General features: G+C 43.7%; 1 protein-coding gene across 1 annotated transcript in view; it reads right to left on the bottom strand.

Annotated features, from left to right (window-relative positions):
- WDCP (WD repeat and coiled coil containing) overlaps positions 1-25,970 on the bottom strand; it is a 98,758-nt gene that overhangs the window by 13,627 nt on the left and 59,161 nt on the right. Inside the window, exon 4 of the mRNA XM_082251175.1 lies at positions 814-928. Coding sequence (XP_082107301.1) covers positions 814-928 — 115 coding nt within the window. The remainder of the gene's footprint in view (positions 1-813; positions 929-25,970) is intronic.

Below are 25,970 nucleotides of genomic sequence, written 5' to 3'. Positions count from 1 at the left end.
CGTCACGGCAGTGCATGCTAAGGATCGCCGCGGAGACGGTGAGCACAAGGGCAGACCGTCTCACGGGCTGCCTGATATGCACTGACATCTACTCCTGATGAAGTGGCACATTCAGTCCACGATACGCGTCAAGTTCAAAGATGTTGTGATTATATCAATATACTTTAGTACTGTTGATCATTGCAGTCCATTGATGTTGTGAACATTATTACTTTATTACTCTTGGAAACTTGCCATGTTGGGTTTTTATGAACACTGGAATTGGGACTATTTACCAGTTTTTTACTGTCTATGCAATATATTAATATTTATACATTCCATGTTATCGCCTTCATCTGTATGTATATATCCATAGATGTGTCATTTTTACCTGCAAGCCGTTTCATGTCTCTCACTCAAAGTCCCAACCTTTTCTTTATCTCTTTTTTTGTTATAGCGCAAAACATAGCTTTCTTTTGATGGTATTTGATCACCTGTGCGATTTTTTTATATTTGTGGGGAAAAAAGGACATCAATTTTATTTGGGTGCAGTGTCGCACGACCACGCAATTGTCCGTTAAAGTAACGCAGTGCCGAATAGCAAAAAAAGGCCTGGTCATTAAGGAGGAAATACTTCCAGTCCAGAAATGGTTAACGTATACAATACAAAACCCTGTAAAAATGTGTAAGCTGTTTATGTGCTATATATTAAGCAAGAGTTACCTATAGAAATGTAATGGCTTTGTAATCTTTAAAAAAAAGGACAGGAATGTGGTATGTAAAGATAAAACAAAACACTTGTAAGGAAACATTACACAACATTACACAACTCACCCATTTGCATCTCTATAAGCGGGAGGCAGAAGAGCTCCTGGATGATGTGCAGACGCAGTTTGTTGTCACACAACAGAACACATTTCTTCACCGGTGAGCTGTCCATGTGGTATCTCTGCAGCCATGAAACAAGTGAAAAATAAAATGTACATTTTAATGACATGGACATGACAGCTAGTGAACAGATAATCATGTATGTTCAAAGTCATTCTGCTTCATGTCTAAATAATATCACCAGTTCCTACTGCACCTAAGTTTTCCAGCAGCACTGGCATAGAATATACAGTAACGAAAATAATTATTTGATCCCCTGCAGATTTTGAAAAGTCTGCCCACTTACAAAGTAATGAAGGGTCTATAATTGTTATCATAGGTGTATTTAACATGATAAAGACAGAATATCAACCAAAAATCAAGAAAAAACACAGGATACAAATATTATAAATTGAGTTGCAGATCAATGAATAAAATAAGTATTTTATCCCCTACCAACCAACAATAATTCTGGCTCCCACAGACTGGCTACAGTATGGGCTCATGCGGTACACAAATTAGTCCTGTCAATTTAAGAAAGGCACTCCTAACGACAACTCATTATGTGTATAAACAACACCTGTCCCCAGAATCTTTCTTCCATTCAAACCTCACCATCATGGGCAAGACCAAAGAGCTGTCAAAGGACGGCGGGGACAAGATTGTAGACCTGCCCAAGTCTTCAAGAAGCATGGTGAGAATAGGATAACTGTTGGAGTGATTTTTCGCAAATAGAAGAAATACAAATGAACCACCAATTGTCCTCTGTTTGGAGCTCCATGCAAGATTTTGCTTTATGAGGTAAGGATGATCATGAGAAAAGTGAGAGATAAGCCCAGAACTACGATGGAGGAGCTTGTGAACGATTTCAAGGCAGTTGGGACCACAGTCAACAAACAAACCATTGGTAACACAATACACCACCATAGATTTAAATCCTGTAGCGCCCGCTAGGTCCCCCTCTTCAAGAAGCACACGTACAGGCCCATCTGAAGTTTTCCAATGAACACCTAAATGATTCGGGGAAGGATTGGGAGAAATTGCTGTGGTCAGATGAGACAAAAATTTCGCACTTTGGCATCAAGTCAGCTCACTATGTGAGGAAGAAAAATGCTGACTATGACCCTAAGAACACCATCCATACAGTCAAGCACGGAGGTGGAAACATTATGCTTTGGGGCTGTTTCTCAAATGCTAATGGTACAAGCTGACTTTGCTGCATTGAGAGGCCAATGGACGGGGCCATGTATTGTAAAATCTTGGATGAGAACCTTCTTCCATCAGCCAGAACACTAAAGATGGGTAGCGGATGGGTCTTCCACCATGACAATGACCCAAAACATACTGCCTACTAAACAAAGGAGTGGCCTAGCCAGTCTCCAGACATTAACCCTATAGAAAATTTATGTAGGGAGCTGAAACTTCAAGTTGCCAAGGGATGGCTAAGAAACCTCAAGGATTTAGAGAAGATCGGTAAAGAAGATTAGACCAAAATCCCTCCTGAGATGTGTGCAAACCTGGAAACCAACTACAGGAAACGTCTTACCTCTGTGCTTGCCAACAACGATTTCCCCACCAAGAACTAAGTCATGTATCATGTGTTTATTCTAGATTTTTGGTTGATATTCTGTCTCTATCATTTAAAAAATACCTATAACAATTATAGACCCTTAATTTCTTTTTAAGTGGGCAAACCTACAAAATCTGCAGGGGATCAAAAAATGTATTTCCCCTCTGTATTATACCTATGTAGACGGGTACACTTTAGTATATGAAGGACACCTAGAGCAACCAGTTGGGTGTTAACCACTTGCCTTCTGTGCACTTAAACACCCTTCCCATCCAGGCCAATTTTCAGCTTTCAGCGCTGTCACACTTTGAATGACAATTGCGCGGTCATGCTACACTGTACCCATATGAAATTTTTATCATTTTTTTCACACAAATATAGCTTTCTTTTGGTGGTATTTAATCATCTCTGGGTTTTTTATTTTTTACAAAAAAAAAGAATAAAGACAAAAAATTTTGAAAAAAAAAAAAAGTTTTTCTTATTTTCTGCGAGTAAATTTTGAAAATAAATTTTTCTCCTTCACTGATGTGCGCTGATGAGGCAGCACTGATGGGCACTGATAGGCTGCACTGATGGGCACTGATGAGGTGGCACTTATGGGCACTGATGAGGTGGCACTTATGGGCACTGATGAGGAGGTACTAATATGCCGCACTGATGAGCACTGAGAGGCGGCACTGAGAGGCAGCACTGAGAGGCGGCACTGATGGGCACTGATAGGCGGCACTGCTGGGCACTGATAGGCGGCACTGCTGGGCACTGATAGGCGGCACTGCTGGGCACTGAGAGACGGCACTGCTGGGCACTGAGAGGTGGCACTGCTGGGCACTGACAGGTGGCACTGCTGGGCACTGAGAGGCGGCACTGATGGGCACTGATAGGCGGCACTGATGGGCACTGGCGGATGGCACTGGACACTGACGGGTGGCACTGATGAGCGGCACTGATGGGCAGCACCATCAGTGCCCACACTCAGTGCCCATAGTGCTGCCAGTCAGTGCTCATCAGTGCCTAGATGAGCAGGCACTGATGGGCACTGACTAGCAGCACTATGGGCACTGATTGTGGGCATTGATGGGAGGCACTGATGGCGGGCACTGTGGGCACTGATGTGGGGGCACTGTGTGTGTTTTTACCTTTTAGTAATCAGGGCACTGGTGATCGGTGCCCTGATTACATTGCTGTGTGTCCCCAGCGGCTGTCGGCTCCCCCTCCTTCCTCACACTGCAGGCTCCGTGTGAGGAAGGAGCGCCGGCGATGAGAGATGATCTCATATGTTTACATATGAGATCATCGCTCATTGGACGGCCAGATCACGTGGTGAATGGCCGCTGTGATTGGCCATTCACCACGATCTGTGATCGGCTGTGTCCAAGGGACACGGCCGACACAGATTTTCCCCGCAGCGCGCTCGCGGGAGCGCGCTGGGGGCGTGTCACTGGGAGGCCGTTTAAAAACGGCCTCCCGAAAATTCGAGTCCGCGCTGCAGCCGTATATAGGCTGTAGCGCGGACGGGGGGAGGTTAAAGAAGAAAATACAATAACCTAAATTGTGCTTAAAAATGACCTGTGGATACAGATGGGAAAATGCCACCCAAGCATTTTTCAGCTTTTTTCTTGGAGTGGAGAATGGTAAGGACCTCAAGTTTGCATCACTGCGTAGCCCCAACTCAGCAGGTTTCCCCTCATCTTCTGTCCCAGACACGCAACGTAGAAGGATATCTTCCCAAACTCAGGGAAAAGCCCACCTTTGATAGCTGTCATTATAACAAGAGTCCCAATTTAAAAGAGGTCTCCTTTACTCCTGTTCTGGTGACATAAATAAAAGTTTGGATAACAAGGTACACAAGGACAGAAGTTGGTCATAATAACTCCCAAACAGGGCCGCAGGCAACAATAAAAACCTGGCAGAAGTTTTAACTGTTCCACTCTATACAAAAAAGGAAAAAAAAAGGAAAAGTTGTGAGTGACATGCCACGTTATAAAGTATAACTAAAGGCAAAACTTTTTTTTAGTTTTGGATAAAGTGGAAAGGGATTAGAACACCTGCCAGTTTTTTTTATTGATGTCTGTATCCCCATTAGGGAGATCCACCCTCTTGATTTGTCCTGTTTACCTTTATCATTGAAAATGAGAGTAATAGAAAAAAAAATAATTTTGGGTTGTCCCCAGAAAAGTATTAGAGGGGAAATTTTCCAATGGGGACATTAGTTCTGGTGACCTGGGGGTCCCAAGGGATTCCCTTAATTTGAAGAATTTCCTCTTACTTTCTGTTTTGGCTATGGGAAAAGAAGTGAAGGTAAATACCCCCAATAGGATACAGTTGACAAACAAATCCCTGACAGGCGTTCTACCCCTCCCTTTATCTATCCAAAATGAAAAAAAAAAAAAAAGTTTGCCTTTAGTTTTTTTTTTTAAAATAATCTTCTATTGCTTTTGACCTCCTCTAAACCTCCAAATGCCTTTGTTTTTGCTGCTGTGATCCGACTTCCTGTTAAAGGGTGGCTTGGTTCATTCTCCATGGTCCCACTGTATGGAGGAATGTAGCCACCATCTCTTGATGAATGGCAAAAAAAAAAAAAAAATTCTGACAGGGGTTATAGCCCTCCCTTACTCTATCCAAAATGACAACACAGTTTTGCCTATCGTTCTTCTTTAAAGTAAGCAAGCATCTTTGCAGATTGTCTAGTTGCTGGTCACTGGCACTGACCACACCTAAACAGTGTGCAACAAATTCAGAGTAACAGTGTGGAATAAGCTTTTCTAGCTGGCAGGAGCCGGCCTTTTATATGTTCAGAACAACCAGAAACATGATTTGCTGTCACAGTGATCACATGACTGGGAGTCGGTGAGGTAGGGCTGTTGGTGACAGCGTGGTCACTGTGCTGGCAATGCTAAATGAACATGCTCCCAGCACAAACAAGGAATGCTGGAATGCCCGATCCAGATACAGTTAGGTACATATATATTTGGACAGAGGCACCATTTTTGTTTTTTTCAGATATTTACTAAAATATATTCAAGCTTCAGTTATATAATGAATGTGGGCTGAAAGAACACACTCAGGTTTAATTTGGAGAAATGTACATCCAAATTCAGAGGAAGGGTTTAGGAATTACAGCTCTTAAGAAAAGCCATCCTCTCTTTTTTAAAAGGGAACAAAAGTAATTGGACAATTGAATCAAAAGCTGTTTCATGGCCAGATGTGGGCTACTCCTTTGTTATTTCTTCATTAACAGGTAAAAGGTCTGGAGTTGATTTTAAGTGTGATATTGGCCAGCATTGTAATCTATTGCTGTGAACCTTCATCATGCGTTCAAAGGAGCTGTCCATGCGAGGAAAACTGGCCATTGTAAGGCTTCAAAAATAAGCAGCAAAATTAGGAGTGGCCAAATTAACAGTTTGGTAGTTTCTGAGGAAAGAAAAGCACACTGGTAGGAAGATAACGGAAGATAACAATGGTGGATAATCTCAGGATCCTCTCTATGGTAAAGAAAAACCCATTCACAACATCTAGACAAGTGAAGGACACTCTCAAGGAGGTGGGCGTATCATTGTCAAAGTCTGCAATCAAGAGAAGACTTCACGAGAGCAAATACAGAGGGTTCCCCACAAGGTGCAAACCATTCATAAGCCTGAAGAATAGAAAAGATTAAAGTTCTGGAAAAGCATTCTTTGGACGGATGAAACGAAGATTAATCTGTACCAGAATAACAGGAAGAAAAAAGTGAGGAGAAGGCTTGGAACAGCTCATGATCCAAACCACACATTGTCATCTGTAAAACATGGTGGGGCATGGTCTCGGCATGGAAGACTGAAGACACATGGTTTGTGAGCTCCCTGCCGGCAGCTCCCTGGCAGCCTTATAGAACAGAATTACCGGATATTTCTTTTCCTCCACCCGCTCCTTTCTGTGCTAGAGGACTCTTGATCTTGCTCTGGGAACTCTTGACCTCATGGATCGTTATTTAATCCTGGCCCATCCACCCGCCCTGATCAAAATGGCGACGAACCCGGCCACGAGGAAGGAGGGGGGCCTGCTGATTCCGCATGCTGAGTGGGAAAGGACTGGCAATGATTATGATCTACCCCCGTTCTCGCCACCAAGTGACCTGTCGCCATGTCTGCCGCGCTCTCTATCCCTAGCATCCCTTGATAGCCCTGGGGAGAGATGGCAACTCATCAGCAAATGTATTGTCGGGGCCTAGCAACACACAGAGATCCCCGGCTATTGCGCATCTGGCCACCCTGACTGACATCCGGCTGGGAGAGACGCCCGCAACGACGACTGCAGTGAGTCCTGGTGGCAGTGTGCTAACCACATATGTTCCCGGCTGGGCCAGTCCCAATGACCAGGCCCTGTGGGCCCTTCTGCAGAGACTACCCACTAGGGAAGATTTTGATGTCCTAGCGAACAGAGGTGAACTGTCTGTAGTCAAGCAGGAGGTAGTGGCAGTGGAGGCCAGGGTCTCCACGCTAGAAGCGAACAATGCCACCATCACCCAATCCATCTCTAGTCTGCAGGGAGCAAGAGAAGAGACTACAAATCAGATCACCCAGTTGCCCTTGCTCCTAGACGATCTAGAAAACCGTAACCACTGACGGAATACCAGGATCCGCGGTTTGCCGGAGGCCACAGGGCAAGCGAAGCTTAAATCCACTGGGTCATCAATATTTAATATGTATTTGGACCGTCCCCAACTCACCTGAGAAGAGGAGATCTAGTTGTCTTGCGGACCTCTGGAGACAACGCCCTCATGTGGTGTTTTTGCAAGAAACCCACTTCCATACAGGCACAATTTCAAAGTTTACCAACAAACATTTCTCCCTCCAGCCTATCATAGCGTATCCTCCTTGTCCAAATCTAGGGAAACGAGTATCCTATTGGTCAAGACTCTTCCCTGGCAATTTTTTGACCTCCACAGGGACCAAGAGGGCAGGTATCTGTTTTTGAAGGGTAAAATCCAGTCCCAAACTTTCACCTATGCAAATGTTTACCTACTAAATTTAAATCAGATTGCGGCTCTAGAGACAAACGTCTGCCCCAGCATCATTCGCTGAGGGTACGATTGTACTGGGGGGGGGGGGGGAATTTTAATCTTACTATTGACCCACATAGGGACACTTGGACGGGCTCTTCGACCCTTCCACGGAATTCTAGGGCCAAGCTCAGAGACCTTTTAGCCTCTCTCACCACCTGGTAGATATATTTGGCACATACTTCTTCCCCAAGAGAAAGATTACACCTTCTTCTCCGCTATGCATGGCTCATATTCGAGATTAGATCTATTTCTGGTCTCTCATGCCTCAATCCCGGTGGTCTCCAAGGCTGAGATTGGCCATATTGCTCTCCTAGACCATGCTCCAATCTCTTTGGAATTAGCTTTGTGTCATGAGATTCCGAGATCCGCTACTTGGTGACTAAATGAATCGCTTTTGCAGGACCCCTTGTTCAAAGCAGATATACTTCGGGAACTTCAATTTTTCTTAGAAACAAACAGTCGGAAACTAACCCTCTTTCCCTATTGTCAGCTAATAAATGCTACATTAGGGGAGTGCTCATTAAACATGACCACAGAGTGAAAACGGAAAGGCGAGTACACTGGAGGGTCTATTATCCAAATTACACGAAAATGAAAGACGTCACAAATTAAATTCAGACTCCGTAGTAGAGGCCTACGCCTACGAGAGCAGATTAGGGAGCATTCTTTATTTCAAGCAAAGAGTGGCCTCATGAAGGCACGTATAATTTTGAATGAATTTGGGGACGAGTGTAGTAAACCTCTAGCGAAGGCCTTGCGCACTCAACGTAACTTATCTTACATCCCCGCTTTAGCAACTCCCTCGTGAGAGAAAACATTTTAATCGCAGGCCATGGTCGACACCTTTCGATACTTTTATGCCTTTGCTGTATAAGACTTACACCCTTCCTCTTCCACCACCACTGCCCCAGACAGATCTGCAGATATCGCAGCTTACCTCGATGCCGTGGGTCTCCCTCCTCTTACAAGGGAGAAAATAGAGTTTCTCTCCCAGCCCATCTCTGAGGAAGAACTTATGGGAGCCATAGCAGGGACTCCTACGGGAAAAGCATCGGGACCTGACAGGTTCATGGTAGCATACTATAAAAGGTTTCAGGAACAATTAGCGACTCATTTCACTAACGCCTTTAATGGAGTGTTGGACAACCATGACATGCCCCCTGATCTCTTGCATGCCAGCATCACAGTCATTCCGAAGCCAGGCAAAGATCCGATGCAGTGTGCCAGTTACAGACCTATCTCTTTGCTTAAGTGTGACCTTAAACTGTTCACAAAAATCATTCCTGAGAGGTTGACTCTGGTTATGCAGCGGATTATCCCCCTAGATCAGGTCCTGTTTGTTCGCAATAGAGAGGCTAGAGACAATACGATCCGGACTCTGGATATCATGGCTAGAGCCAAACATTTCAGCATTCCGCTCATGTTATTATCAACTGACACTGAAAAAGCGTTTGATAGGGTGAATTGGGCTTTTCTGCTAGCCACTCTATGTCACATTGGCATGCCGGTGCCCGTGCTGTCATGGATATGCGCTATTTACTAAAAACCAACAGCTACAGTTAAAGTGAATGGAGTGGTTTCTGACCCGTTCAATATCAGTAATGGTACGAGACAGGGCTGCCCCCTTTCTCCACTTCTTTTCATACTTTCCTTAGAACCCCTTCTACAGAACATCAGACACAATCCCAACATCAGAGGCATAGAGACCAGCTCACACCATCATAAAATTGTGGCTTATGCAGATGACTTACCGTTCTATATAAAACGGAACCACGTATCTCACTACCGGTTCTGCGATCTGAAATCCGCAGGTACGGGGACCAGTCAGATTTCCAAGTCAATTTAAAAAATCTGAAGCCCTCAATGTCTCCATCTCTCCGCAACTTTTCCGTAGCCTTAGTGGTAATTGCCCGTTTCATTGGGCATCTCATTACATCCAATATCTTGGGACCAAGATTCCCTCTAATTTAAAACTCCTTTACAAACAACTTTCTTCCTTTACTTACTGTTTTCTCTAATGACTTGGACAAATGGAAATCCCTGGCCATATCCTGGTTCGGTGGGTGGAACATCCTAAAAATGAACATCATGCCGCGTCTCTTGTATCTTTAGCAAGCTTTACCAATTAAGATACCCCCAGACTTTTTTCACAAACTCCGGATGATGTTTACTTGTTATGTATGGCAGAACAAACCTTCCAGGATTAGAAGGACGCTCTTGCAAAGATCAAAAACCAGAGGGGGTGTAGGTCTCCCTGACCCTACCCTATATTGTATGGCACACTTGAATAGAATAGAGAACTGGTGTAGACGCTCATCCCATAAATTGTGGGTGTCAATGGAAAAAGACTCGGTACCAGTGCCAGTGCCTTGCCTTCCGTGGGTTGAGCCTTGTTACTGCCGGTCTCTACCTCCACACCCATTGATTGATCCTACACTAGTGGGATTCATAAATACTTCAAATGGACGGGGGTGCCTGGCTTTCCCTCACCACTGACACCAATCATTGGTCACCCGGACTTTGCATCAGGCCTTGCGGATAAGACATTTCTATTACAGCCAGAACAGAACTTCATCCTTTCTAGGCCCCTTAGGATTGCATCACCACTCTGTGCTGTATAGTTCATTTGATTCTTCGATTCTGGGATGATGGAAGATATGGCAACTCATATTCCTTCATTCCTCATTTCCTTCATTCTCTTCTGGACCACAACGATTTCCGTCGCTGACCTACCACCTTTGGGGATCACTGTGTGGGTGGCGGCACCCTGCAGAAATCCCTTTCTTGCTCTTACAGAATACTTCAGAAAATCTCGTCCCAAACTGACCCTCCATTTTTGACCAAATGGAAAAGGGATCTCGACGTCTCGTTCACAGAGGCCCAAAAGACCAAGATTGTTTTCTTTGCCCATAAGTCTTCCTTATGTAGCAAATATCAAGAAATCACCTATAAAATCATTGCACGCTGGTATCGAACCCCTTCCATTTTGGCAACAATATTTTCTGGCCACAGCCCATTATGCTGGCGTTGTAACACGCACCCGGGCACACTCTTCCACATCTTTTGGGAAGGCCCAAGAGTACGCCCGTTTTGGCAAAACGTACTGGGGATCGATTTTAAACTCATGGGCTTCTCTGTCCTAGATGACCTATCTGCAGTACTCCTTAACTTACCCCTATGCCTAGTTGGAAATAAGGTAAATCTCTACTGAAACACCTTCTTAATGCTGCGAGGGCTTGCATTCCCAACACTTGGAAGCAACAGACCCCACCTGCGGTTACCCAGTGGTTTGCCAGGGTGAACGATATCCAGCAAGTGGAGAGTTTGGTGTCTGCCCTCGGGGACAAAGTGGAGGTACACAGAGATCGTTGGCTACAATGGGACCCGTTTCTCACTTCAGATGAATACTTGACATACTTTTAATGGAGCTCTTCCCCTCATGGGGAGCCAGAGGTCTTAGATTGTCAGCAGCATTGAGGCACCCCCCCATATTATTTTTTCCCTTCTTCTCTCTCTTCCCTCTCCTCTCTACTTTATTCTCCACACTTTCTAAACTCTACTCTATCCTACTCGCACCTTTTAACTTTCAAAAATTTATATTTTAAAAATATTGCTAGGTATGCAAAGAACAGCAATGTGAAAGAAAATAGGGTGCGCTAACCATACAATTATGCGGCAGCACTGCAATGGGGAAAATAAATGTGAAAAAGGTATAGTGCGCTCAACACAATCATTAATATTAAACATATGACATCTGGGATGGCCCAAATATTATGGTGATCTTCATACAGTGTGAAAAACCATATGTGAAAATTCTTTATGCAAAAACATATAATTTATAACAATCGTGAAAAAATATAATTAAAGTCCTCCAATTGATCCAGATAATCTCAAAATAACCAAAGATCAAGCTTCCATCAATAGGGGATCTTCAATCTTGCTAATCTTAGACCGATATGTGAGGGTGAAATAGATGAAATAGCCTCTTACCAGATAAAACAAAACAGTGAGCCTTATTGGTGAATAGGCACTTTCCACACGTGAACAAATGAAATCAAGTGAGGTGACCCCTCGGTGATAGTGCAAACTTCTTACCAGAAGTATGTAGAGGGTAGGCATAAACCACTGTGTATACTATGCACCAGAAAGAGGGTATCCAATGGCTGCTTCAATGCGTGGGCTGAATGTTTCTCCACTCCACCATATCCAACTCACAGATGTGGGTGGCGATACTGTACTCTAATGTAGCTCCCCCATAACATAATGTCATTAAACATTGCCCTTATTCTGATGTCGATATGGGATTCCATTACTGGCAGAAGGAAATAGGAAGTTATGTGGTGTTCCACTTCCGGGTCCCGCATGAGCATGGACTGGAAGTACTTCATAGTAAAGTTTCTTTTTTTTTTATTTTTTATTAAAGCTTTTCAAATACATCAATAGAACATTTATAATATATTAAAACAACTCCTAGTAAATATTACTACATGTCATATTGTTGCAACAGACAGTGTCCATCCTTTGATGTTGCTGCAGCATTTGAGTAGTGATAAATACAAACAGGAAGTTGCATTAAGTTTCACTTCCGGGTCTTGTATAGGCGCCAACCGGAAGTACTCTTCATGTAGAGGGTATATTAAGACTGCAAGTGACGGCACGTGCTGTGCTCCAGACCCAGCTGAAGCCTGATAAGGAGAACGCATCGGGGGGAGTAGCCACGCCGTCACGCCACACCACATGTTCTGCACTGCAGACGGTACACATTCGGTACACTTGGAACCATTGTTTATGCCCAGTTCATTCCATTTGCCATGTAAGTGTGTTTCTTTTTTAATAAAGTTTTTTTAAAAGGATAATTCACTATTGGCACTTTATATATCTTTTGTTATGGGGGAGCTACATTAGAGTACAGTATCCCCAGCCACATCGGTGAGTTGGATATGGTAGAGTGGAGAAACATTCAGCCCACACATTGAAGCCACCATTGGAAATCTGGTGCATCCGAATAAACAACAGTGGTTTATGCCTATCCTCTACATACTTCTGGTAAGAAGTTTGCACTACCACCGAGGTGTCACCTCACTTGATTTCATTTGTTCATGTGTGGAACGTGCCTATTCACCAATAAGGCTCACTGTTTAGTTTTATCTGGTAAGAGGCTATTTCATCTATTTCACCCTCACATATCGGTCTAAGATTAGCAAGATTGAAGATCCACTATTGATGGAAGCTTGATCTTTGGCTATTTGAGATTATCTGGATCAATTGGAGGACTTTATATATATTTTTTCACGATTGTTATAAATTATATGTTTTTGCATAAAGAATTTTCACATATGGATTTTCACACTGAATGAAGATCACCATAATATTTGGGTCACCTCAGATGTCATATGTTTAATATTTATAATTGTGTTGAGTGCACTATACCTTTTTTCAAAGAACTGCAATGCCAGTGTTTGTTACCTCCTCTCTTTTTTACCAAGTTGGTCTTTGTTGATAGCTCCAATATAGATGCGACCAATGGCTATAACCAATATATGAGGAGTAGGAGAGTAATTGTGCTGAAGGCAATTTTGTGACTATTGTATTGAACCTGCTGTTAAGACAAGGTTGTTACTTCTTGATGGTATTACTATTCTGTTATGTGATATTGCATTTAAATAAAAATGTAAAAAAAAAACATGGTGGAGGCAGTGTGATGACATGGGTATGCATGGGTTCCAGTGGCACTGGGTCATTGGTGTTTATTGATGATGTGACAGAAGACGGAAACAGCCGGATGAATTCTGCAGTGTTTAGAGATATACTGTCAGCCCAGAATAAGCCAAATGCAGAAAAGTTGATTGGACGGCGCTTTACAGTACAGATGGACAATGATCCAAAACACACTGCAAAAGCAACCTAGGAGCTTTTGAATGAAAAGAAGTGGAATATTCTGCAATGGCCGAGTCAATTATCTGATCTCAACCCAATTGAGCATGCATTTCACTTGTTGAAGGCAAAATTAAAGGTAGAAAGAACCACAAAGAACAACTGAAGACAGCTGCAGTTAGAGCCTGGCAAAGCATCAGAAGGGAGGAAACCCAGTCTTTGGTAATATCCATGGATTCCAGACTCCAGGCAGTCATTGCCAGTAAAGTATTCTCAACAAAATATTAAAAAAGGAACATTTTATTTATGATTATATTCATTTTTCCAATTACATTTAAGCACCTGAAAATGGAGGGGATTGTGTAAAAAATGGTTACAGTTCCTAAAATTTGTACTCGATATTTTAGTTTCAACCCCTTGAATTAAAGCTGAAAGTCTGCATTTAAAATTAACTTGGATGGTTTCATTTTAGTTTTATTCTGGTGGCATACAGAGACAAAAGTATGAAAATTGTGCCTGTATCCAAATATATATGGACCCAACTGTATTTGCATTGCTGTAATACATGGAAAAAGTGAGGATTACTATGTGTTATAGCAATGCATATATCGAGGTGCCATTCAATAATACTCATGGCTGCTTTGTAATGCCCTGGCAGCTCATTTAAAATGAATGGGCTGCCTAAACACAGCACGCATTAATGTTCATTAACATGCAACAACACAGCAGTAAAGTTTGAATGGCCCATAAAAGAATTCCACTCTTTCTGGATTTATTTATAAAAGCGTAAACAGGAGTAGCATGCAGAAACTCAATCAATTAAAGTAATCTCTTTTCTTTGTATACAAACTTTTTTATTAGGGTGAAAAAATTGTGAAAGATGTAGTTGGTAATTTGTAGTCATTTTGTACTTAACGATATGTTCTCTATATACTCTTGTATTTTTACTGCTTTAGGCAGTATTATGGAAATTGTCATAGGTCCGCTACTCGGCACCATTCATACGAAGTCTTATTTTTTCTTGATCCTGTTTAATTATATCTGACAAGAACTTATACATACTTTCTGTAACAATGACTATTGTTTATTGTTGTTTACCTCACTGTTAATATACGCTTAAGTAATCTCTTTTCTAATGAAAAAAAACTCTACTCTTTTCTAACTAATGACTGCCTTAAAGTTTGCTGTAGATTATTACAGCTTTGCCTTTTACAGAGCCTTAACCACTTAAGCCCCGGAGGATTTGGCTGCTCAAAGACCAAGGCCTATTTTGCGATTCGACACAGCGTGACTTTTAAACGGACAATTGCGCGGACGTGCGACCATGTACCCAAATGAAATTGACGTACTTTTTTTCCCACAAACAGAGCTTTCTTTTGGTGGTATTTGATCACCTGTGCGATTTTTACTTTTTGCGCTATAAACAAAAAAAAGAGCGACAATTTTGAAAAAACAACAATATTTTTCACATTTCTTTTAATGAAATCCCCCCCCCAAATTTTTTTTTTTAACATTTTAGGCCAATTTGTGTTTTGCTACATATTTTTGGTAAAAAAAAAAAAAAATCACAAAAAGCGTATTTTGATTGGTTTGCGCAAAAGTTATTGTGTTTACTAACTACGGGAAAGATTTATGTCATTTTTATTGTTTTTCTTTTTTTTTTAACTAGTAATGGCGGCGATCTGCGTTTTTTTTTTTTTTTGCGGAACTGCAACTTTGCGGCGGACAGATCGGACCCTTGACTGACATTTTTGACACTTTTGGGGGTACCAGTGACATTATTACAGTAATCAGTGCTATACATATGCACTGTTACTGTAAAAATGACACTGGCAGGGAAGGGGTTAACTTTATTAGAGATCCAGGGGTTAAGTGTGTCCCTAGAGGAGTGCTTCTAACTGTCAAGGGGCGTGGCTTTTGATGTAACCACAGAGACATACGATCCTACATAGCAGGATCATATGATCTCTGCAGTGACAGGCGGCTTAGTTTACATTAGCCGCCTGCCTTTTTCCCTCTCCAGCGGGAGATCGCAAATGACCGGCGGACATCGGAGCCGCCAGTCACTCGCGCGGTGATGATAGTGACCGAGCGGGCAGCAAGAGCGCGCCTCCGGCACGCGCTCACTCCCTATTGGCTAGCGGGCGAGTGACGTACCGATACGTCACTTTGCCCAGGAGTGGTTAAAGGGGGGGGGAAAAAAAAATAAATATTAATCAGCATTTCCACTCTGAAAATTTAGCCATCACACAAATGAATCCAGTTTCTGCTAAAAAAAATATAGCAAATTCTACATTTTCTAAAATGTGCCAAGTATTATTATTATTATTATCATCTAATTCTCTAAATCTAGTATTCATACTCCCTTTTCAAACCCAAAACAACACCAACACACAACAAAGTATTCACACCCCTTTTTCAAACACAAGGCCAACACAAAGTAGGACATAATTCTGAAGTTGAAGGAAAATGATAAAATTGTTTTCAAAATATTTTACAAATAAATACCTGAAAAGTGTGGCATGAACTTGTATTCAGCCCCCTTTACTCTGAGTCCCCGCTCACACTGGGGCGACCTGTGAGGCGACCTGTTCACCTCACAGGTCGCCGTAGGTCGCCTTCCATAGAGAAGCTGCGGACCGGTTCTAATAGGAGCGGCACAAGTTGCTCCGACTTAGAAAAAGGGTCCGGAGCTTCTTTGGGGCGACCCGGAGCGACCGTCATAGACTTCAATGTTATGAAGTCCGTGCCGGCCGCTCCGAGGTCGCGGCGCACTGCTCGCACCGTGACCTCGGAGGTCGCCCCGGGAAGTCGGATCGCCCCAGTGTGAACGGGGCCTTACACCCCTAACTAGAGCTGCATGATTAATTGTTTGACAAACAAATTCGCTGTCTCGATCCCCTCACGATCCTAAAAACGGTTTTTCTTCGATTCATACAGGGCAGAGCTGTTCTCTGCTCACTCACAGCTGTCAAAAAAAAAAAAAAAAAAAGAGCCTCCAGCAAATGTGAGATAACTATATATTCACAATGTTTTACAATGTATCAGTTCATTCTTTTAACCGCTTGCCGACTGCTCACAGTATATTTACTGCGGCAGTCAGCTCCTCACAGGCAGAGCGACATAGGTCTACGTCGCTCTGCCTGTGAGGGCTCCAGGGAGCGAGCACGCGCCGCCGGAGGCACGCTCCCGCGCGGTCACAGAGCCCCCGCGCGTGTGACCGGCGGACCCGATCGTCCGCCGGTCACTCGCGATCATCGGTGGAGAGGGAGAAAGTCAGGCGGCTGATGTAAAAAAAGCCGCCTGTCATTCTCCCCTGTGTATGAATAGTGATCATACGGTTCTACTATGTAGGACCATTGATCACTGTTCCTACACCTCAAGCCACAGCCAATCACAGTTAGAATCACCCCCCTAGGGACACACATAACCCCTCCCTCTCAAAAATTAACCCCTTCACTGCCAGTGTAATTTTACAGTAACAGTGCATATGTATAGCACTGATTACTGTAGTAATGTCACTGGTAACCCCAAAAGTGTCAAAAATGTCAGTCAAGGGTCCGATCTGTCCGCCGCAATGTCGCAGTACCGGGAAAAAAAAAAAAAAAATCGCATAGGTGATCAAATACCACCAAAAGAAAGCTCTGTTTGTGGGAAAAAAAGGACGTCAAATTCGTTTAGGTACAGGGTCGCACGACCGCGCAATTGTCCGTTAATGTCACACAGTGCCGAATCGCAAAATAGGCCCTGGTCAGGAAGGGGGTAAAATCTTCCGGGGCTTAAGTGGTTAAATCAAAGGATTGAACTTCAGTCTGTAAAGGAGGGCAGTTTAACCTCTTAAAGATTAAACCTTTTTCTGACAAGTTAAGTTCAGTATTTTTTGCTAGAAAATTACTTAGAACCCCCAAACATTATATATTATATATATTTATTTATATATATATATATATATATATATATATTTATTTAGCAGAGACCCTAGCGAATAAAATGGCGATCGTTGCAATTTTTTATGTCCCACTGTATTTGTGCAGCGGTCTTTCAAACACAGTTTTTTGGGGAAAAATACACTTTAATAATTAAAAAAAAAAAAACTAAAAATACTAGAGCTGGCCCAATTTTTTTTGTACAATGTAAAAGATGATATTACATCAAGAATCGTGATCTTCATTCTAAGCAAAAGAGTAGGGATTCTCATTTTATCCAGAATTGAGCAGCTCTACCGCTAACTAAAATCTACTGGAACAAACTGCCTTCAAAAGTCCCCTAATTAGTAAATAAATAGAGTCCACCTGTGTGTAATTTAATCTCAGTAAAAAAAATACAGCTGTTCTGTGAAGCCCTCAAAGGTTTGTTAGAGAATCTTGGTGAACAAACAGCATCATGAAGGCCAAGGAACACACCAGACAGGTCAGGGATAAAGTTGTGGAGAAGTTTAAAGCAGGGTTATGTTATAAAAAAAAATATCCCAAGCTTTGAACATCTCACAGAGCACTGTTCTTTCCATTTTCGGATAATGAATTGGGAGTATGGCACAACTGCAAACCTACCAAGACATGGCTATCCACCTAAACAGACAGGCCGGGCAAGGAGAGCATTAATCAGAGAAGAACCCATGAGTCCAATGGTATCTCTGGAGGAGCTGCAGAGATCCACTGCTCAGGTAAGAGAATCTGTCCACAGGACAACTATTAATCATGCACCCCACAAATCTGGCCTTTATGGAAGAGTGGCAGGAAGAAAGCCATAAGAAGTCCCGTGGGGGACACCGCAAACATGTGGAAGAAGGTGCTCTGATCAAACGAGACCAAAATGTAACTTTTTGGCCTAAAAGCAAAACGCTATGTGTGGCGGAAAACTAACACTGCACATCACCCTGAACACACCATTCCCACTGTGAAACATGGTGGTGGCAGCATCATGTTGTGGGGGTGCTTTTCTTCAGCAGGGACAGGGAAGCTGGTCAGAGTTGATGGGAGGATGAATGGAACCAAACAGAGGGCAATCTTAGAAGAAAACCTGTTAGAGTCTGCAAAAGAATTGAGACTTAGGCGGAGGTTCACCTTCCAGCAGGACAATGACCCTAAACATACAGCCAGAGCTACAATGGAATGGTTTAAATCAAAGCATATCCATGTGTTAGAATGGCCCAGTCAAAATCTAAACCTAAATCCAATTGAGAATCTGTGGCAAGACTTGAAAATTGCTGTTCACAGACGCTCTCCATCTAATCTGACAGAGATGAGCTATTTTGCAAAAAGAAGAATGAGCACAAATGTAACTCTCTAGATGTGCAAAGCTGGTAGAGACATCCCCAAAAAGACTTGCAGCTGCAATTTCAGCGAAAGGTGGTTCTACAAAGTATTGACAGGGGGATACAAGAACTTCTTTTGGGTGATAGGCATCCCGCAAATCTGTTTGCCCGATCTTACTGTGATTCGTCGGGCAACAATCGCAGAAGAATCGAGCCGCGTATGGGGTGCCATCGCAAGTCAAGGCAATCACAATCGACCAAGCTTAATTGCAAGGTCGCACACCTGAAGGGGGGAATCACAGGAATTGATGTGGCACATTGGTCTCCCAATATCAGGAAATACCCAACACTGGTGACTGGGATCGTCCCTATCACACTAGGAGCACTACTCTGCACTTTTTACTACGGACACTATCTATTCAGCACATAATCTTACTATTAAGATTTTATGCAGCACAGGCATATTGCATGTGGAAGTGGGTATTAAGTAATTGTATTCACATGCAATTATATATATTTGGATTGTTTTATGCACCATTACTCAAGTTTATTATAATTTTATTTTAGTGTGTTATCACTGCAGTCGTCTAAGAAGTTATACCTTATTTATGATTTAAAAATTCACATTATAATTAGACACATAATATATCTCATCTGATACATACATTGCACAGGTGTTGTAGATAATAAGCATTTAACACATAATATCATTAGCGATCTTTAAAGTTTTGCGCAGCACATCGGAATCACATACTAATCTTAAGTGCAGGGGATTGCCTTGCCATCCTAGGTAATGGCGCTGCGGGTTTCTATTGATGCACACAATGTAGGGAGACAACTCTAGTTCCTTCATGCAAGGATGATTTCATAGGATAAACGCAAGAGAAAGGTGCTACCTTGAAACAGGAAACCTGGGGCAGCAGTTATGGCATCAGCTTAAGAAGCTGCAAACTTCATGAGTAAATCAGCCATTAAAAGACCTGAGGATTTAATAACACTTAAGGGGGCAAGATTTGGAAAGTGATTGAATGTGGGGCTGAAAACAGAGGTCATACTCCAGGATTACACTAAGCAACCTGGCATTAGAAAAGGACAGTTGTGTATTCAATCTTAAAAGGAAAAGGTTGGGGAAGAGGGTACAGGGGGAAGAAATACAGTATTATGAGCAAATGCTTGGAAAGACTTTAGAGAGCCGGAATTCATCCTTACGGATATACCCATTAGTGATGCACAAGGAGATGGATTGGGTGAGCAGAGGAATAGATTTGGGTGTTGACAGCATACAGATGATATTGAAAACCAGGGGAGGCCATTAAAGAGTTTGTAAAGTCTGAAGGTGTTCCTGCCTGAGCTCGATATTCCTGCAGTGATGTGCACAAGAGCCTCGGCTCTCTGTGACTCTCCCTCCTCATTGGCTCCTGCTGCTGTCAATCACAGCCAGTGAGGAGAGAGAGAGGGGGCAGGGCTGAGCTATGGCTCAGTGTAAAAATGGACACGCAGAGCCGCAACTCAGGAGCGAGCCTGCTCAGTTGTCCCTATTGCAAGATGCTCGTTCTAGGGCACTTAGCAGGAGGTAGGGGCCAGGAGCGTCAGCAGGGGACCAGAATCATGGAGGATCGGGGCTGCTTTGTGCAAAACTACTGCACAAAGCAGGTTAGTATAACCAGTTTTTTATTTAGAATTTTTTTTTTTTTTTTAACTTACTGACCCAGGGAGGAGGTGTAGATAGCAAATAGAAGGGGTAGACAACCGAGCCTTGGGAGACTCCTATAGGAAAAGCAGAGGAGTGGGTATAGCTGTGACACCGAAGGTGTTGTGAGATAGGAAGGAATAGAACCAACAAAGAGAAGAGTGTGGGAGGCCAAGGGAGTGCAGGTTCTTGGGAAGCAGCAGGTGGTCAACTGTACCAAAGGCAGCAGAAAGGAGATCCCCCTTTCACACATGCGGACTGTTCGTTAGAGATGCACCAAAATTTTGGCAGCCAAAACATATCGATCGAGAATGGTGTTATTGGCATTTTGCCGATAAGAGAAAAAGGAGCAGATAATGACGCTGAAAACGCACGCGAGTTTGCTGCGATTTTTCTGTGCTTATGGTTTGTTTTTTTTATAGGTCATGTGACTCAAAAATCACATCAAAACACATAACACGGGTGTGTTATTGATGCATTCTTGCTGTGTTTTTAATGCATTTCAACGGGAAGGTGCATTTTTGGTGCAGTTTTTTTTAACGGACCAAAAATGCAGCAATCAGGATTTTTACCACCACAACGGAAGTGCAACAGACCAATGTGAAGACATACATAGAATTTAAAGGGATACATTTCTTGAGCTTTTCTTGTGCTAAAAAGGTGCCAATTATGGCTGACAATAAATTTGCATAAATTCATGATATTAATTAAAAAGTCGAATATAATACAATTATATTTAAAATATATATATTTTTTAAAAACAGTAATTTTTTAGTTTTTGGCCAAGTGCATCCTGCATGTTCGGTACAAAAATTTCCATTCAGTGCACCTCTAACATTTGTTTTATCAGTTCAGTCACATTTTTTTCAAAGAAATAGATGGATATAGTGAACATAAATGTTTTTCATCAGTTTGTCAACCGTTTTGTTCTTTTTAAATAGCACACATGTTATACTTACCTCCTCTGTGCAGTTTGATTTGCACAGAGCAGCCCGGGTCCTCTTCTTGGGTCCTTCTTCGCTGCTCCTGGTCCCTCCCTCCCATCGAGTGCCTCCACAGCAAGCAGCTTTCTATGGGGGCACCCAAGCCGAGCTGCAGCTCTGTGTGTCTATTCAGTCACACAGCTGCTGTTCGGCCACGCCCCTTCTCTCTACTGTTTGGCTAACTGACTTTGATTGACAGCAGTGGGAACCAATGGCGCCGCTGCTGTGTCTCAGCCAATCAGGAGGGAGAGTCCTGGACAGCCGTGGGACTCGTAGACATTGCTGGATAGAGATAGGGTTCAGGTAAGTATTAGGGGGTCCTGGGGAGGCTGCTACACACACAAGGTTTTTTATCTTAATGCATAGAATGCATTAAGGTAAAAAACCTTCTGCCTTTACAAATTCTTTAACCACTTGAGTCCCAGAGCAATTTGTTAATGCAAAAACCGACCTGTTTGTCTGTTTACATCTGTTTTTCCTCCCATCAGTTGTTTTAAAGGGAAGAAAAATAGGCTTTGATCCGTTCTAACAAACGGATGTTGATGGATGCGGATGTAATTGAACGACCATCTGTTTTTCAATAGTGATGCATTGATGTCAGTTTTTCAACCTTCAACAGATAAATGAAAAACTGTTTGCACGTGTGAAATGGGCCTAGGAGTAGGCTAACATGGCTTTTAGGTTTAGCAGTTAGTAAATTGTTAGTAAGTTTAAGGAGAGAAGTTTCTGTGAAGTCTTAGGCCCCCTTTCTCACGGGGCGGATCCGCTCGGTGGATTCCGCTAGCTCAGCGGGGATCGCTCTATTCATCCCCGCTGAGCAGGCGGATGACAGGTCCATCTCTGCTCACTGTGCAGAGACGGACCGGTCAAGAGTCCCGCTCTCCTATATGGGGAGATCGGATGAAAACTGATAGCATTCCATCCCATCCGACTTGCTGGACGGGTGGCGAACGCATTGCCATCCAGTCTGTTTTAAGCGGATCTTGTCGGATCGGATGACAGACAGGTGTCAGCGGACACATCGCTGACATCCACCTCTCCATAGAGGAGAATGGGTGGCACAATCAGGTCCGCCTGAAAAACGGACAGGCGGACCTGATTGATCCGATCGTGCGAAAGGAGCCTTAGGGGCGAAAGCCTGACAAAAGCACATCAAAAGATGCAGCAAGAAGCTTTTTTTTTTTTTTTTATTAACACATTACACCTGAAATGCACAGGTGTGAACATGGCCTTAAAAAGGTAGAAAAGAAATGGATACAGACTGAATGAGACAGCGTAGCAAAAGTGATGAAATAGTTCTGTTTGGAAGTGTAAGGTAGGAATTGTATTAGAGGAGGGACAGAATGATGTCTAAAGCCAGCCATAAATGTATCGAATCTCGGCTGGTTCAGCAGGGATTGGCCGAGATTTGATCCATCAATATGCAGGCAGATTGTATCCAAGTCGATCCATCAATCGACTTGGGTACAACGTTGTATTTTTAGCATGCAATTATTGCCTCTAGCAGGAATTACAGTGTTCTCCTGGCAGGGATGGTTCCCTGCGCCCTCCCGCCAGGAGAACACAATAGCTTCTCAGGAGCGATTCCCCCATCATCACTGACTGTGTTGATGGGGAAAGCAAGTGATTTTCTTTCCTGCTTTACAGGAAATTTTACAGGCCTAATTTTATGCCACAGTCTCACAAGAGTGCAATGAAGCCTGAGTGTTAACATTAACAGTAATGTTAAAGTCACCAAGAATGACAATGGGTATTATGAGGTGAGATAGTAGGGTGGCTAGGTAGAGAAGTCATCCAAAAAGCTGGATATCAGTCCAGGAAGCCCAATCAATCACATCCGCTGTGAAACTGGAGAAAAGAGACAAATACAGTGAGCTTTAAAAGAGGAGAGGGATAAAGAGGTGGGTGGAGGAAGAATCTGAAAAGTGCTTGTTGGATAAAAGTATTCCATCTCCCGTTCACTAAGGCTCCATGTACACGGGACGTTGTAAATGGCCATTTAGGAGCAGTTGGGCGTTTTTTTAGAAGCCCCTGAACCCATCTACATTTTATCTTCTCTGTCCATGTACACAGGTTCGTTTACAGTCATTTGCAGGCAGTTGAGTTCAGGGACGTTTTTTGGAACGCAATTATTTGCGTTCGAACGTGTGTTTCCCGGCGTTTCAAACGCAGAAACGCGGCTGAACATGACCAAACGTGACCGAACGTGATGAACATACGTTCAGCCACGTTATACGTTTTTTCTGCCTCCATTCAAAATCAATGGTTCCCTATGGGAGCCTATTGATTTGAATGGAAGTCGCACCGCAAGTCGGATCTTAAGGGGGAACTCCACGCCAAAAATGGGAAAAACGGCATGGGGTCCCCCCCAAAATCCATACCAGACCCTTATCCGAGCATGCAGCCCGGTAGGGCAGGAAGGGGGAGGGGACGAGCGAGCGGCCCCACCCCCCCCTGGACCATACCAGGCCACATGCCCTTAACATTGGAAAGAGAAAATATGTTATTTAAGGCGCTCACAGGGGGTGCTGCTCTCTATTGTGGCTGCTAGTAGAGGCAAATGGTCAGGCGGGGTTCAGGCAGGACACTGGTACTTGGAACAGTTGTCAGCTAGAATAGCCTTGGGGGGGGGGGGGGGGGAACAAAAAGTAGGGCTCAGATGCCTGGAGGCAGAGAGTGTTAGGCTGACCGGGGGTGTAAGGGGGGAGGGGGGGTCCGGGTGTGGACGATCCTCTGTTCAGTGGGTGGGTGAGGATGGGTTGCACTCAAGGCTGCTCTCCGGGTGAGCGAAGCAGCTCAATGTTAGTCATAGAGGAAAGGGGGAAAAAAGCGCCAGTAGAGTGCAGTTTTTAAAAAAGAAGGAAGTTTATTAAAAGTAAGTATAAAGGGACAGGTGACTCGATACTGGACTCACTTCAGTGCAGTCACTGTGGTGCCCTCCCTGGTGTAGGTCAGAAGCTCGGTGCCTGCTCTGGGTCCTGATGCGGTCCAATCATCCGGGAGAAGTCCGGGGTTTCTCAGGCGACTTCCGGGTCGGATCGGCATAGGAGATGTGGAGCGTGTTAGAGGCTTCTTCCGGCTGCGTCTGACGTCACAGGGTGTCTGGGCTTAGGTGGGCGTATCCGGGCGTCACAACATGTTTCGGAGCATGCGCAACATGCCGGTGGCGGGCATGCGCACTCCTTTGTCAAGTGTCCGGATGGGAGGACGTGCAGGGAATTATATAGGAAGCTGGGGGCGTCATTAAGGAATAAAAGCGGCAACGGCCAAAATGATCTTAAAGCGGCAATGTTCATAGGAGACACAGGGGAAAAGAATCATGTATACGATAACACATAAATATGTGTAATGTCCAAATGTCTTTTTGGCAAAGTTGACCAAGCGGTCCGGGGGCATATTCCAGGAACAGAATAAAAACATTTGATACTTATACAATAAGGAAACGTTAAAAAGCATATCTATTTGTACAGGGACTAGACAATGATTATTAGAACAATAATAATAATAATGAGGTTATGATTATAGCAGCTTAAGGTAAATAGCAGTTAAAAAGAAGGCTAGTGTCTAACGGGGCTGACCCCATGAAAAATGGGTCAGGGGATCATCTTCCTGTTTGGGTAGAAAGAGATCAGGGGGGGGTGGAGCTGGGTGGGGTGTTGGGGAAGGGGGTGGGGGGGGTTTTTTGTTAGAGGTAAGGGGAGGAAGGGTGAGGGAAGGGAGGGGGGAGGGATGATGGGGGGTGGGCAGAGGAAGGGGGGAGAGGGAGAAGGGGTGAAGGGGGAGGGGGGGGGGAAAGAGGAAAAAAGGAGGAAGGGGGAGAGGAAGAGGGGGGGGGGGGGTTTGGTTATTTGGGAGGTAGGGGGGGGGGGGAAGGGGAGGGAAATGGGGGGGGGGTTTGGGTGGGAGGGTTTTGGGTGCATACTTACGGGTGGTGTTCTTGATGGGCATGAATTATGTAGGGCATATGTGACCTGAAATGAGGACAACAGAAAGCATTAGATTTTGGTTTATTAAGAGGGCTAAAGGATAGTGTTCACATCAAGTTCCTCGTTGAGTCCGGAGGGACTGAGGCTGTCCAAAGTGTAAATCCAGAACGTTTCGCGTTCACAAAGTAACGCGAAACGTTCTGCTGGAGGTATGGTGTTTGGGATGGATTCGAGGACCCAGATTTTTAGACCGGCAGTGGATTGGTGGTGGAATTCCAGAAAGTGTCGTGGGACACTGTGATGGTCGCTCCCTGTCTCTATGTAGCGTCTATGTTTTCCAAAACGTTGTCTGAGGGGGCAGGTGGTACGGCCCACGTATAACCGAGGGCATGGGCAAGATAGACAGTATATTACATAGTCAGTGGAACAATTATAGAAATCTTTGAAGGTATAGGTGATGCCTTTATGTATAAATGATTTTTGGCCATGTTGGATAAAGGCACACGTTTTGCATAGGGCCTTTTTACATTGAAAGATCCCTTTTAGTGGTATGAGGCAGAGGGGGTTGGGTTTGGGAGTTTTTAGCTTGCTGGGTGCTATTTTAGCTTTAAGTGATGGAGCCTTGCGGTAAGTGATGCGGGGTTTGTCCATAATATGGGTGGAGAGGTGTGGGTCTTGTTTGAGGATACCCCAATGTCGGGAGAGTATGTTCTCCATTTTTTTATGTTTTCCGTGGAATTGGGTGATGAAGCGGACTGTGGTGTCTGATTGGGAGTTCTCTTTTTT

The sequence above is a fragment of the Pelophylax lessonae genome (genome assembly GCF_965119305.1).
Source record: "Pelophylax lessonae genome assembly, chromosome: 3".
In the NCBI taxonomy this organism is placed as follows: Eukaryota; Metazoa; Chordata; class Amphibia; order Anura; family Ranidae; genus Pelophylax; species Pelophylax lessonae.
The sequence above is the reverse complement of the archived record's forward strand: the minus strand, read 5'-3'. Positions and strand labels throughout refer to the sequence as shown.